The 15,318-nt window shown below is 36.3% G+C and overlaps 1 protein-coding gene and 1 non-coding gene across 2 annotated transcripts; both read right to left on the bottom strand.

Moving 5' to 3' along the window:
* Positions 1 to 499: 499 nt before the first annotated feature.
* On the bottom strand, positions 500 to 11,110 carry LOC137934357 (nudix hydrolase 14, chloroplastic). The gene is made up of 7 exons (XM_068778640.1): positions 10,833 to 11,110; positions 9,937 to 10,042; positions 8,245 to 8,322; positions 7,891 to 7,983; positions 7,193 to 7,285; positions 1,212 to 1,310; positions 500 to 1,112 (listed from the first exon to the last, which is right to left on the bottom strand). The coding sequence occupies exons 1-7, from the start codon at positions 10,934 to 10,936 to the stop codon at positions 879 to 881; spliced, it is 807 nt and encodes a 268-aa protein (XP_068634741.1). The 5' UTR covers positions 10,937 to 11,110; the 3' UTR covers positions 500 to 878.
* A 230-nt stretch (positions 11,111 to 11,340) lies between these two features.
* TRNAE-UUC (transfer RNA glutamic acid (anticodon UUC)) lies at positions 11,341 to 11,414 on the bottom strand. Its single transcript has one exon. It is a non-coding gene; the product is annotated as a tRNA-Glu (tRNA).
* Positions 11,415 to 15,318: the final 3,904 nt, after the last annotated feature.

Genomic DNA, 15,318 nt, shown 5'->3' with positions numbered 1-15,318 from the left:
AGAAAACCTAATGAAGTACCTTCTGTGTGTACAATAGGGGATTGGCCCTACGATGACAAACAAGCAAGGGAGTTTTCTGATTGACATAAGAGAGTTGTAAGCTTGTAGTGTTACTCCTAAGTCTCTGTTTACATGAGTTTACAAAAGAATCTCTATCCCCTTTGCTTACATGAGCATGGATTAAACCCTAGGACTGTTGCACCAATTAAACCCTGTTGTCATTTTTAACTACTACTTTCCTCTATCATCGCCTGTATATGTAGAGCCTGGCCATGATGATGAATATGGAAAAGAAGTTTGTTTTCAAATCAAGGTTATCTGGAGATGTTGCACTAATTCTCTGTTAAATGCATTCCAAACTGTATTTGATCTTTTAAAGACATTCTATATTGAGCAAGATGCACAATGAGGATATTTGTGCCGGAAGGAAACATATGAGAAAAGCACAAATAGAAATATTTCGGTTTGACAAAAAAATTATTGAGTTTTTTGCTGAATATTTCACTCCAATTCCTCTTGTACTGTAAGAAGTTAAAAAGTAGATAAGAAAATAAGTTTCTTATTGTTCCAAAAGGAAAATATAAGAAAAATACAACAAGTGTTTAACTAGTCCTTAACCACTCTACCTTGTCTTTTGTAATTTATAAAAACACTACATTATCTGCTACGATGATACAATAGCGAGAAAACCGATTTAAAGAGAATCTTTCCAGTAGAAAATTTCTCTACAGAGAAAATAGGTGAAATGGAAAATAATTTTCCTGTTATTTTGTGTTAATTAGGTTTTCCAGTGGCAGCATAAACAGTCTCAGTCTGTGATTGTTACCTGATTCATTGTAAGGCCGCCTACGAACAAGCTATTAGTTGGTTCAGGAAAATTATGCCATTGGAGGTAAAAGTCCATCTCTCTTGGCCATCTCGTACAGGGCAAGGGCACAAAGAACTTTTGCATCTGCAGTTACACGCCATAGCTTCTCATAGGGTACTACATGTACCATAATCATTTCCCCATGATCACGAAGACCCATTTCCTTTCCATGCATAGCTTTAATAACTTCCACACTGGCATGCCCTCTATACAAGAAAAGACTGATCTCTTCATCACAACCACCCTGAACATAATAGGATAAGTTATCCGAGAGAAAATAGAAGCAAGTTAGCACATGCCCCAGATTCTTCCTCAAGCCAAAAACGGATTAGAGGTAACATACTGGTGAAGGGAAAACTTTGCAGCCTGTTGATGGGTCTAAAAAGGAGGTAAGATTCACCATATCTTCCAATTTTAAAGAAATTCCAATCTCCTCTTCAACCTGTCATAAAGCATCTGTTTAAAAAAAACCAGATAGCGGCTTGTATTTGTCAAAACAAAGAGGATCCATGCAATTTTACCTTTCAGTCAGAGGATTCATCTACACAAATAACTCTTTTGATTGTAAGATTTTCAGCCATCTCACTCTCAAATTTCATGTAGCTGTTCACTAGTTAGTCGTCTATATGGATATTATGACATAATTAACTTGCAGGATAGACTGCTAAATCATCACAAATGCAAAATATATTGACTGATAGCCCAATAACCTTTTGTAAAACCATAAAATTAAAGTTTAAGGAGAAGAATGAGAGAAAAGAAAGAGAAGAGGGACAGGGAAAGCAGCGAGAAGGCTGTGTTGAGTTGAGGGATCAGAATTCGAGCCCTCTTTTTATTACTTCACTTAAGTGAAAATAATACAAAATGACAACATTCACCCTCAATACGATATCCCTCATAACTTCTTAAATATAACTCAGAATTAAATGAAAATTGAAACATAGACTTATGCTATGAAGCCAACTTACTCCAACCCTTATGAGAAACTTACACTTATAAAAATGACCAAAACACCCCTATACATAATTTTAGTCCTCCCTCTCAAGCTAGAGAGGAAAAATCAAACAAACTCAACTTGTCACAAAAGGCCAAATGTTCACGGCTTCCAAGGGGGGTTAGTGAATACATCACCAAGTTGTTCGGATGATTTCACATATGGTGTTATGATTTTCCGTTGTATGACAGCAACTAATAAAATGGCAATCTACCTTAATGTGTTTAGTCCTTTCATAGAAGACTGGATTATTGGCTATAAAAATTGTTGTTTGATTGTCATGCTTCATAACCATAGGCTCTGTAATGTGAAACTCGAGCTCATCAAGGGTGGATTTTACCCACAAAACTTCACTCACTGTGTGAACCATTGCCCTCTACTCTGCTTCAACATTAGATCGGCAACTATTGTTTGTTTTTTACTCTTTCAGCTCACAAGATTACCTTCTACAAAGCAACAATATTCAGTGGTGGACCCATTATCCATTTTGCATCTTGCATATCTGCATCAAAGTATCCCAAAACATTAATCTTCCCATGAGGAGTGTACAATAGACCTTTCTCAAGAGCACCTTTTAAATACTTCAGAATTCTATAAGCGGCTTCTAAGTGTATTTTTCTTAAGTTTTCCATGAATTGACTAACCACTCCGACTGCAAATGATATATTTGGTCTTGTAATCGTAGCATAGATTAACTTCTACACTAGGCGTTAATATTGTGTCTTATCTTTAAGTAGAGGACTACGGATCACAAAGACTAGTATTAACATCCATGGAAGTATCCTCAAGGCATGCACCCAAGATACTATACTTGCATAGCATATCGAAAATGTACTTTCTTTGAGACAAAGCAAAACCTTACTTCAAGCCACCTTGATAGCCAGAAAATATTTCAATTGTCCTAACTCCTTTATCTGAAAATGTATTGCCAAATAATTTTGACTTGCTCAATTCTTTCAAGAGTCACTTCCCGACAACACAATATTATCCACATATACCACCAGAACAATCCTAGACTGTCTTTTCAAGATAAACATGGAACATATCCAGGAGCCTCCTACACAATCGAAATTTCATAACCACATTGCTAAATTTCTCAAACCATGCTCTATCACTTTGTTTAAGTCCATAGATAGTTTTCCTCAACCTACAAACCCTTCTCGTCTCCCCCAGCAACATACACAGGAGGTTGCTTCATATAAACTCCTTCCTTTTAAATCACCATATAAGAAGGAATTTTCTTGTTGAAATAAGGGTCAGCCTTTATTCACGACTACAGAAATTAAAATTCAAACGGAGGTAAGTCTCACAATCAGAGAAAACTTGTCAAACACATCGAAGCCAAAAGTTTGGGTATATCCCTTGGCCACCAACCGAGTCTTGTATCTTCTCACTAGTGTTTTCAATTTTATATTTAATGCCATATACTCATGGACATCCCACAATAGTGGCCCCTATAGGAGGATCACACAAACTCCACGTACCTCTAGAAAACAAAGCATCCATCTCCTCATCCAAAGCTTGATTCCACTCTAATGAAGCCATAACATCCAACACTGATCTAGGTATAGGAGACAGACAATGACAAAGCATATGATCTATAGGATGGTGGCAAATAATCAAAAAGACACATTTCGATATAGGATGAGAAGTACATGACCATTTACCTTTCCGAAGATCAATCGGCAAACCTAAATCAAAGTGAACTAGATCAGCAGGCAAAGAGAAAGATGGTCGGTCTAAAGGAGGGGGCTCATGAACTGAAGTGTCATGAATGAGTGGAGCTTCTGACAATTGGCAAGATCATCGGCAATACACTTGCAGTGGTTTGAGGAACCTGCAATGGGGGCATCCATAACAGCTATAGACAAAAGACTATCTACAAAGGAATCAAACATTGGTTGAGACTGATCAAAAGACACAAAAAATGGAATATTTTCGAAAAATGTCACATCATAAAAAACGTATCCCTTGCGCTTAACAGGATCATAGCATTTATAGCCTTTTTGAGTACGTAAATAACCCCAAAAAATGCATCAAAGAGTTTACAATGTGGTTCCAAGACCTGTATAGGAACCTTTTTGTGTAGGACAAATGATGGCATATGATTGATAAGAAAACATGAAGTTAAAAGCGCATCAACCTAAAAGGATTTGGGAACATTCATTTGGAATAGCAAGGTACGAGCAACTTCAAGCAAGTGCCTATTTTTCCTTTTAACAACCCTATTTTGCTGAGGGGGTATATAAGCAGGAAGTTTGATGAGTAATACCATAAGAATCACAAAATGAAGTAACTTGTGATTGAGATATTCAAGTCCATTATCTGTATGAAAAATACGAAGACTAGCACCAAACTAATTTATTATTTCATTGAAAATTTTCAAAAATACATCAAAGACTTCTGACTTCTCCCTCAAGAGATACGTATACCTAACTCTGCTAAAATCATCTATAAAAGAAACAAAGTACTAGAAACCCAAAAAACTAGGGACTCGACAAAATCCCCAAAATCAAAGTGGACCAATTCAAAAAATAGAGAACTATGACTAGTATTGGCTGGAAAACTTGATCGACAATGATTCCAAGGTAGACATGATCCACATTCTAAAGCTCAGCTCACAAGGAAGGAAAAGAATAGTGAAGTTTAACTGGTAATGGATGTTTTAAATGCAGGTGCCAAAGGTATGGAGAACTTTTAGTTGTAAGAACCACTGCCTTTTGAGTAGACACATCATCCAAAAAGTAAAGCCCACCTTTCTCATGTCCTAACCCAATTGGCCTCTTCATCTGCAAATCCTAAAAGATATAAGAAAAAGGAGAAAAAGTTACAGAAAAATTTAGAGATTTAGTTATAATACTAACAAACAAAAGATTTAAATGAAAATGTGAAACAAAAAAGACAGAGTTCAAGGACATCTAAGGATTGGTATAATCAGTACCCTCCCCTTGAATAGGAAAGGTGGACCCATATGCCACAGTAATAATACAATATGATTACGACGGATTTATAGATTGAAACAATGTTGACATACCTAATATGTATGTGGATGCTCTTGAATCAATAATCCAGGAAGGAAAATGAGACACATCTAGTGCTTGTATACATCTGTTTGCCATTGTGGCCCTTGTTGAGGAGGAATCTAGTTCTTTGGATGTAGTGGTAGAAGGTGTGGAAGACAATGATCCAACCTCTAAAGTAGTTGTTGAATTTATTCTCGTGGACCAGCATATGGAGTACTATCTCTTCTAGTCATTGTAGAATTTACCCACGCTGGTTTCCCAAACTTTTCCCAACACTTACCAAAAATGTGATTGGTTCTACCAGAGTGAATACATATGCATAGAATTAAAATGAGACAGGCATAGAGAAGGTGACGCACAAATGAATTCAGCACAATATCCGTAAAGAACTCTCTAGGGGCAGTAAAACACAGTAAACTGCTTAATTAGCAGCAACGGCCATCAACCAGACAATTATGGCAGAAAAGGAGAGGGAAAAATCACAACTTTACTCAACCAGTAGACAAGCTTCGTGAAGAAAACTCCTGTAGGAATCAAGAACTTGTAGAAGAACCATCTAATGCTCTAATACCATGTAAAATCATAAGATTGAAGTTTGAGAAGGAGAAGAGTGAGAGAAAAGAAAGAAAAAAGGGAGAAGGAAAGTAGCAAGAAGGCTGTGTTGAGTTGAGGGCCCATCAGAATTCAAGCCCTCCTCTTTCTATTACTTCACTAAAGTGAAAATAATACAAAATGACAACATTGCCCCACATTACAAAATCCCTCATAACTTCCTTAATACAACTCAAAAGTTATATGAAAATTGAAACATACACTTATACTATGAAGCCTAACTCCAACCCTTTAAGAGAAACTTACACTTATAGGAAATGACCAGACTATCCCTATACATGAATTTTAACACCTTTCACATCTGCCTTTTTTTTAATCAGAAAATCTACCTATTTCTGTATATTACCTTAGTTGAACTAATTCTTTTTCCTACCACAGGTAACGGATAGGCAACAAATCAGTTTGCAGTAGAGCAAAGCCCTGGTGACAATCAAACCTCTAAGAACCAAGGTGCTGAAAATGGAGATGAAAGTCGCTCCTGAATACTCTGGTAACCTCCAGAACTCAAGAGCTTCTGCCATGTTGAACTGGGGGACCTCAGGGAACCAAGATTATCTCATATTTTATGATTTTCAATAGTTCTTAAAAAGCTCATTACAAATGACAAGATGAGTACCCACATAGACAATCTTCAATAGAAATGGGGGATGGGACAAGTGGGGGCAATTGCCCCACTTGAAGCAATCAGATTAATCTTTCCATCAGCAAAATCTATCAAATCAGCAATTCAAATAAACCAGGAAAACTGCAACAGCAGATTAAATTTTTCTTTTTTTTTTTGAGAGTCTAGAATGCACAGTAAAAGAATCTCAGAGCAGCTAGCAATTTGGGCCAACCCATGATAGAGTTCTCAGGTGGTGCTCAACAAAGGAGAAAAAGGTCGCAAGTACTTCATGTACAAAACCATCCAAAAAAACAAAAAAAGAGGTACTTCACTTACAGGAGTAGCATCAGCATTGGGGAGGCTTAAAAGGGGAACAAACCCCATTGCAGGGATGAGTTATGCTAAATCCACCCAGTAGGGTTTTGTTGCTTCATTTTTATCCTTTGGTTTTTAAAAAAAAAAAAACAGATCCAGATTACTGTTTGTTTTATGTAAACATCATATGACAACCAAAGATAAAATGTAAACAACACGATAAACATATAACCTAAAACATTGTATCATCGGTTGTTCATCTTCTCCGGCAAAAAATCAGTAACTAACAGCCACTGCTTCTGCCATTTCAGTGGACCATAACCTCTCTAAGTCAGGACCATCACCCACTCAGTGCACATTGCAGGAGCCAATAAGAAAGAAGAGACCTAGCCACCTCCTTCTTCTCTACATCTTTCTTTAATCTATCCGTCAAAGCTGTTTATTTCGAGAATCCAAGCTCAATGAATAGAGATCTGAAATATTTAATGATTTAATGATTGACACAGAGCAATTTAAGCACTTTTTAGTTTACATTTTATTGATTTCTCATTCTTCTCTTCTTCTTTGCTTTTTCTATACGTTGTAAATTTTACTTAAACAGTTCTTTGTTTCGATCCTATGAATGACAGAGCCAGTAGTGCATTCCCGGCACAGATAGGAATGCTGAATGGGTCCATGTGGCACTGTCAGGTTTTATGAAACCTGCCCTAAACCTGCATGCATATGCATGTGTGTGCATCCCTGTGTGAATGAGAGAGAGAGAGAGAGAGAACTACCTCCCGAACTGCTGTACCAATGACATCATTGCCATCATCATCCACCATTCCAGCTGGTAATTCTAAAATAAACTTTCCCACCGGGACCCTTGCCTTGAAAACAAGTTAAAAATAAGTCAGATAATCAATGAGTAAACTAAATTTAGCCCTTTTAATTGATCTGAAGATAGAGAAGTAGTAGAGGAGAAGAAAATTCCCAAAAGCAGCCCTAGAGTGTCCTTTAGGGATTGTTGAAGTGATTTTCTTTATTTGCTTTAGGGTGTATAAGGATTCAACTTCAAAAGTTCATATTTTAGAGGTGCAGAGGAACTCCACTCGTACACAAAAGAGGCAGGGGAGAAAGGATCTTAGAGGAAAAATAGAGGACTATATCTAGCTCTCTTTTTTTCTGGAGAGCTATAGATTCCCACTTGACAAAGTTGTCATAACTGGAACTAGGGCTTGCAGATACAAGACCTCCAACAACTTCCAGCCCATACTAAATTGCATTAGTAATAAGAGTTAATCTTCTTCCCATTCAAGGATTTTTCGTACACTCCCCAAAAAATAAAGTTAGGAATTATTGGGTCTTGGAGCAGATTTGGGTGTTCATCATAGAAATTCCTCTTTATCTATTTGTTGATTACTTAAATCATTCGCTACACAAGTAAAGAGAAAGAGGAAGCCTATCAGCAACTTGTTGCCTCAATAAAACTTACCTGATCAGTAAGAACTACGAAAGTCTGGCCATCTGCCTCCAAAAGGATCAACACTGCAACTGCAGGTCCTCGAGAAAATACGATACCTGGAATCTAAACGTACTTTATTTTGTGTAGCTCAATAAAAATAGCTCTATAGAAATAAAAAAGAAATTTCAGAAAGAGGAATTCCACAAAGAAGCATAAAAAATGGTTAGCCGGGCCAGCTACCTGGCCGAGCAGACTTCTTTTATGTGTCACAGTAAGACACCCGTCATACTGAAACCAAATGCATTTTCCAGGTGCTCCAGAAAAATATAAAATTCAAATAAATATCTGAATCAGAAGCAATGACATTTAAAGTCAACTCAATACCTTCTGCCCCGTTTCCTTGTCAAAAACGTCTGCTTTGAACTTCAGAAATCCAATGCGTCTTCCAAACTTGTCTACTCCCTGTTAGGCCATTAAAAAACTGAATACTCCAGACTATACAATAAGCAGCATTCAGAAAAACACATGATCAGAAAACTAACTGGAACTATGCTGTGGAGTAAATGATATTTTTTTCCATGCAGAGTTTTGTTAAAAATCATTAGATAGGTACAGGAAAGGAAAATGTATAAAGACAGCTTCATGATAAGGATGACAAAAGGCCCTTTTCATCTCTTTGCTTGAAAGGCATCAACTGGGATAACTGAATGTACAGCTTTTTTAATGCTAACCAGGTTAGATCAACAATCCAAATACTGAATTCTACAAGAATAAGTTTATATGTCACAAATTCCTAGTTAACGACAGAGACTTAAGCAATGATTTTAAAAGAGATAATTTTTTCCTTCGATGAATCTACAAAACCAAACTTACATTGGAGTCTAAGTAACTAGATATGTACGAATTACAGGAGCACTGGTACAATTTTAGACTGGTGCACTTTTTTACCCAGTAACACAACCCATTTATGGGGCCATAGTAGCTTAGTTTGAAAACACCTGACTGATCTACTATTGATATGGCTAACGATGACTGCTAGCTAATCATGTCCTTATCCTCAGCATAGTACGACACAAAACAAGCAATGCACCTACACCATGTATGCTAACGGGCCAATGGAAAACAAGTATAAAATAACGAAGCAAATTGTTTGGGCATAGAGGCAGAATAAAATAAAATTTAAAATAAATATGCATTTGACAGGAGAGTTAAAGTCCACTCCTTCATTAATAGGTCTATTTGAAATTTGGAATCCTGCCCTTACAAAAAGTGAAACTTTAGGACTAACTAAATAAGAATGGAGTTGGTTGATATTTTAGACATACCAAGATACTCCAAGAGAGAATGGAACAAGGAAAAACAGAATATTCGACAGGGAGTGGAAGCTACAGCAGGTGGGAAACAAAAGGCTAGACTTCTCCTGAAGCAAGAAACAACAGAAGATTTTAAAAAAAAATGAAGCAAACTAATATTTTAAAAAAAAATAATGAATATCTAAACCTTTACCAAAAATTAATAATTAATATCTAAACCAAATTTATTTTTATTTAAAGGAAAAGGAGGCTGGACTCAAGTCCAGACAACATTGGCTGCATCCAATTTTTTCTTCTTTAGAAAAGTCATATTATTTGTAAGAATGCCATTAATCTCGTTATATTTATAACACTGCCATTATCTCCATTTTATTGTTAAGAATTAATAAAAATATGAAAAAATCTCATTTTAACATCAATCAGGAATATATGGAATAAGAAATTAATGTAAAATAAGAAAAAAAACTAACAAAATGCTCATGCTGATGTCCCAGCCAGGCTAGCAGAGGTTTTTAAATCACTTCATTCAACTTTGATAGTTAAATTAAAATTTGGGTGCACCTGAGCTTAAGATGGACTTAGGTCCATACTCCTTTTTTTCCTTTTACTTAAGAAGGAGAATAAAAACCATATACACTAAAAAGTATATGTGATCCAATAATCTGCAATAAGTTGTCAGTCATATTTCATAGATCAATTTATGTTCTGCTGCACCACTCTACAGAACTACAGAAATTGTCAAAAGATTAGCCAAACAAGTGACCTGAATAAGCACTTGCTTTAAAGAAATGTCTCTACGGCGCAAAATTCCTGAATCACTCTGCATATTCTTCAACCATTGCTTGAGCAAAGACGAATCTACAGCATTCCTACAAATACAAGGTAAAGTAACCCAACATAAATATAACAAAGCCCATAAGTGCCTTGTAATTTGAAACTCATTTAAAAATAATGAAGAACGCAAATATGTCAACTTGCAAAAGAATCAGGAGTTTATGGGAGGAGCTCCCTCCACCCTTTCACTGTCTGCTTTCCAGTGGATATTCAAGGGTTCATAAACCCATCAACAATTGCAACTTCTGCTGAACCCTTTTCTTACCACTTATTTTACCACTTCTTATAAGTAGAGTAATAATTTCTCAAACTGGTATTCTGATAATTGGGTCCTCCTTTTAGTTAATAATAACGCAAAGCTCTTGAACTTCCTGCAGCTTCATTCCTCATAACGTAGAGTCCATTTTTTTTTCCAGAGGCATTATGCCTCCACTTCTTGGAGTCAAACATGTGACTCCTCTTAAATTTAGAAATTGTTCAACTATGCCCATCAGCTCTATGTGTTAATGTACCAAAGAGCAATTCATGCGTGCATCACGTTTTGAATAGACCTAATTATGATATTCCCTAAAAGTCAATTCACGCTAGGAATCAATTGTACAGTGAAACTAATCTCCGTTATTCAACGACGTGATGCGTGATTTGATAAATTTCATACTGACACAGGGATACGTTAAATGTTCCAGTACCATGTCATAGTTTGGCATTTAGTCTGCTCCCAAGCTCCTAATCGACCCTTCCTTTTAGTTTTATAATAACCTTTTATCCACTGGACATAGAGAAGTACGAAAACGAGAATACAATGTCTGGACCACGCGTGGTAACCTGAAATCGGCGTCGGAGAGACCACTTCCTGCAACAAGCTCCACAGGCTCGCCTCCTTCGAGGTGGACGATATGAGTCCGGATGGCTTCTTTTTCAATCGCCATTCTCGTAAAGCTTCTCCTCAAAGACAGATTCCAAGGCCGCACAGGAGATGATAGCGAAAACAGAACATCAGCGGTAAAAATGAGAGAAGAGTAGCCAGCGGCAGAGAATACTGGCTGTTTCCGATTAGGTCTTTTATGCGAGCAGATGAAAGCAGGCAGTTTGGCTAAGCTGTGGAAACGACTCTGCATCGTCATCGGGGACGAGAGGAAAGGAGCATGTCTAAAGGTGCCTCCGATGCTCGTTGCGAGTCAAAATGTTCAAGCTGCATGGGCCCCACTAACGTCAAATCATAGCTGTTCACATTCTTAACCTGTAGTGCCAATTCAAAAGCACTTGAGTCGAGTTAAAAGAGAGACTATTTTGGAAAATGTATTTACCGGAAAAAAAATAAAAACATATGTACTTCCATTGCCGGGATTTGAACCCGGGTCGCCTGGGTGAAAGCCAGGTATCCTAACCGGACTAGACGACAATGGAAACGTTTATTTGTGTAATCCTTTAAAAAATATATTTTAAAACCAACGATATTCCTAATTAATGAAAATATTCATATATCTTTATATAACATCATCTTCAGAAATATTAATTATTAATAAAATTAGTTCCAACAACAACCTGATCAATCAATCGTGGATGTAGGGGCGTAAATAATATATAAACAAAACGAAATAAATAATTCCATATATTATTCAATTTATTTATAGTACATCAATATGTGAATACTCTCAGTATATAGAATAAATTACAAAATAAATATTTTTTTACCTATTTAAAAAAATGGTGGAATGGGGTAATCTGGTATAATAACAAAATTGACTTAAAATTTATAATTATAGATAAATCACATTATCATATATGCACATACCCTAAAAAACAATGTCATTGTTACATAATTTCTAAAATAATATAATAAATTTCTTAAACAAAGTAATTTGAATCATGATTTATCTCAAATATAAATTTAGTGAACTACTCTTACATATAATTGGCTACGTCCTTAAAGAGGTTCAGCATATGACATCATCTATATTCACGATGAATTCATTCTACTTGGATTTTCTAGATATTACTAACGCATCCTTATACTTATTTAGATTAAAATCTACAATTACCATAACATAAAGCTTAAGAATAACCTATCAATTGCACACAACTGGTACAAATCGTCATCACCAATCTTAGTCTAGGCTACGTTGGATTATCTTACAATTGAACCTATCTTTAATTATTATTTGTCATTTTCCATATCAACTCTCAAGGAGTCTTTTTTTTTTAATTCCTTTATTTTTACTTGCAAATTCTTTCCATGTTATTTTTTGGCTTTTTCTTCTTTTTGTGTGTGCATTAGTCACATAAGTGACATATTTTATTTGATTTCGTTTTTTGGTTTGCTGAATTTATGAAAAAGAGAATAACTTCATTGACTTGATGTAATCTGAGTATATGAACTCCTATTTATAATAGATGAAAATAATAAAGTTCAATTACAATTAAACTACCATTGTCCCAATTACACCCAAACTCTAACACTTAAAAATAAAGTCTTAGCATAATTAAATAACTCAACATAAATAGAAGACTAAAATAACTAAAACACCTTTAAATTGAAACTCTTATGTGAAACATTCTTCTATAATAATTTCGGCTCTGAAAGACTTCTTATTGTGAGAGTCATGTAAGACTCTTCCATATTTGCTCTTCAACACTCCCCCTCAAGTTGGAGTTTATAACTTTAGCTTGCAATGAAAATGATTTTTGGTCTTCAATTTTCTTTTGCTGAAAAAAATTTCTTCACAAATACTATTTGTCATACATGCAAAAACTTCATTTTTTGTGTTCCCCCTTTCTTAAATATTTTGGTCACATAAAAATTACCACAACATATAGAATAAAATGTCTTTTTCTTGTACTTCTACTTCTCCCCCTCAAACTGGGAGGTAATGGCGGCAATCTCAGATTGAACTAAATAACATACATGTAGTAATAAGTTCCTCCATCACGGTGTCTCAAAGATAAGTACGACACCAGGTACAAACTATCAAAGGGTATATATGGGTGATAAAATATAAGTCAAAACCAAACTCAAAGGATTTCGAATAAATATAGTGATAATAATCACTAAAGTGGCTAATGCCTATCATTCATAAGACGACGATAAAAGACCCCACGGATACATATAAAACCTCAATGGACTTAAACCCCTACACCCCCCCTCCCCTCTCTCACACACACATACCCTAAACCCCTACATATAAAACCTCTTGTGTGTGTGTGTGTGTGTGTGTGTGTGTGTAAAAGGTAAACCAACCGAAGCAACACACAAGAGGTTGGCCCAAAGGGGTATGTGAGAGTCAAATAAAGGATGGAAGGAGAAAGGCTACCAAATAACCAATGGGTAACGGGTAAAGAGGAAGATAAGATGATGAGGCCACCATGTGCTTTATTTATCTAAGAAATTCAATTTCTGCATTAGACGAACCAATGTCGACAATAATCAGCAAATAATGAACCTAAGGCAAGCAACCAAGGTGTCTCAATCAAAGAGACACAATAGTAGCAGCGAAAATGGGCTAATGCCCAAATAACATGTACCAAATTTGCAGAAGTATAGTATTAGATAACCGGAAAATAATGAAAGTCCTTAAGAGTAATAAAGACACGTGAAATAGTCCGTAATGAGTCCATCAGTAAATAAGGAAGTTGCAAAAAATAGTATGTTGGAACCGAGTAATAATCTAAGATAATAATTCAGCAAGAGATAGAGAACCAAGTCTAACCAAGTAAAATAGTAGACCAATATAGCCAAGTAAAAGAAGAAATATGTATAAAACTTAGGACCCGAACACGTATAATCGAGGCAGAAAAATAAGTGGGCCGACTCAGGTTGACGCAGACCGAGTTGACTCAATTGACCCAGACCGAGTTGATTTAGTTGACCCGACCCGCTGGTTTAACCCTGTATGAAATAAAATGAGTCAGTGCCCGCTCGCTAGGTTAACCCGGTGAAATAGATAACTCTCGGATCACTCTTGGGCTTGATTATAACCTAGTTTCCTAACTAAGGAACATTTTAATTTTTCAAAAGTAGCTTCTTCCCCACGGCGTTCTGGTTTCCGAACATTGCGTCTTCTTCCTCACGACGCCGATGATTGCAGAGAGACATCGTCCTGGCCGTTTGCTCAGACAAGTATTTTCGGAAGATGTCGACAGTTGGTAAGATCAAATAACTCGACGAAAATAAAGTTCTCGATGGAGGAAATAATCCAGCGAGCCGAAACAGAAAAAGGACTCAGCAGAGTCGTATTCTTCGACAACGACAATGGGAATCAATCAGCGAACAGAAATAGTATGCAAAACCAACATAATGTAATACTGGGCAAAAATAGAACCTCAACAGAGATACTCGACAAGCAATCGGCAACAACAGTGGAGAAACAATCTCACGATGTTGGAAATACGATGAACCAAGCTTAATTCGAGCAGAGTCAGTACTGCGATGGCAAGCGACAATTACGGGAACAACAGTAACTTCTGGGATTGAAAAGAGATTGAACAAGTTGGATCAAGCCAGCCACAATCTTCCAACCAAGCTCTAACCGAGTAGATATGCTTCAGAAAAAATATGCTAGCGACGAAGACAACAACTTACCAAACGAAGCAGAGAATCGACGGCTCGGTTCCAGCAAAATGCCAGCAGATAGAGGCTTAATCAAAGTCTCCTTCCTCCCCGCGATGCGTGAGCCAATAGAGATAGAGCAATAAGGATATTCCAAAAGATCACCGAGATACAACAGCAACATAGTTGGCGTTGAAGACGAGCCAGAGAATTACGGGAGCAACATCAGAGATAGCTAACGAACCAAACATCCCAGAGAAATTTTTCGACAGATCGATCATCCACCATGCAGATTGAGCTCTCGAAATCAATCGATTATGTTTTACAAACTGATTCAACTAGCAACATTAAACAAATAGAGAAGAAGATTATTCTCATAATATAACTCCATCAATATATAATATGAAATATTAAAAGCTCATTATAGAGGTGAAAGAGTAAAACAAACAATGGGTATAGGGACTGAAAAGAGAGAGAAAAAAAATAGATAATAAATCAGAAAAATGATCACATTATCTCTATGGGTTGACCGAGTCAACTCACAGAATTTGCTCTGATACTATGTTGAATTTATAGAAAAGAGAAAAACTTTTTTGATTTGATATAATCCAAGCCCATAAGATATGGACCCACCATGATCACACAAGCTAGTGGGACCCACCATGATCACGTGAGGTGGCATGATGAGTCATACACAATAAAAAGTCTTACAGAGCCAAAATTATTATGGAAGCAGGTCTCACAGAAGAGTTTTAGTTTAAAGGT

The sequence above is a fragment of the Aristolochia californica genome, unplaced genomic scaffold, assembly GCF_029961685.1.
Source record: "Aristolochia californica isolate CCGP_79_NKW_82.1479 unplaced genomic scaffold, dmAriCali1.0.hap1 SCAF_6, whole genome shotgun sequence".
Taxonomy (NCBI): Eukaryota; Viridiplantae; Streptophyta; class Magnoliopsida; order Piperales; family Aristolochiaceae; genus Aristolochia; species Aristolochia californica.
The sequence above is the reverse complement of the archived record's forward strand: the minus strand, read 5'-3'. Positions and strand labels throughout refer to the sequence as shown.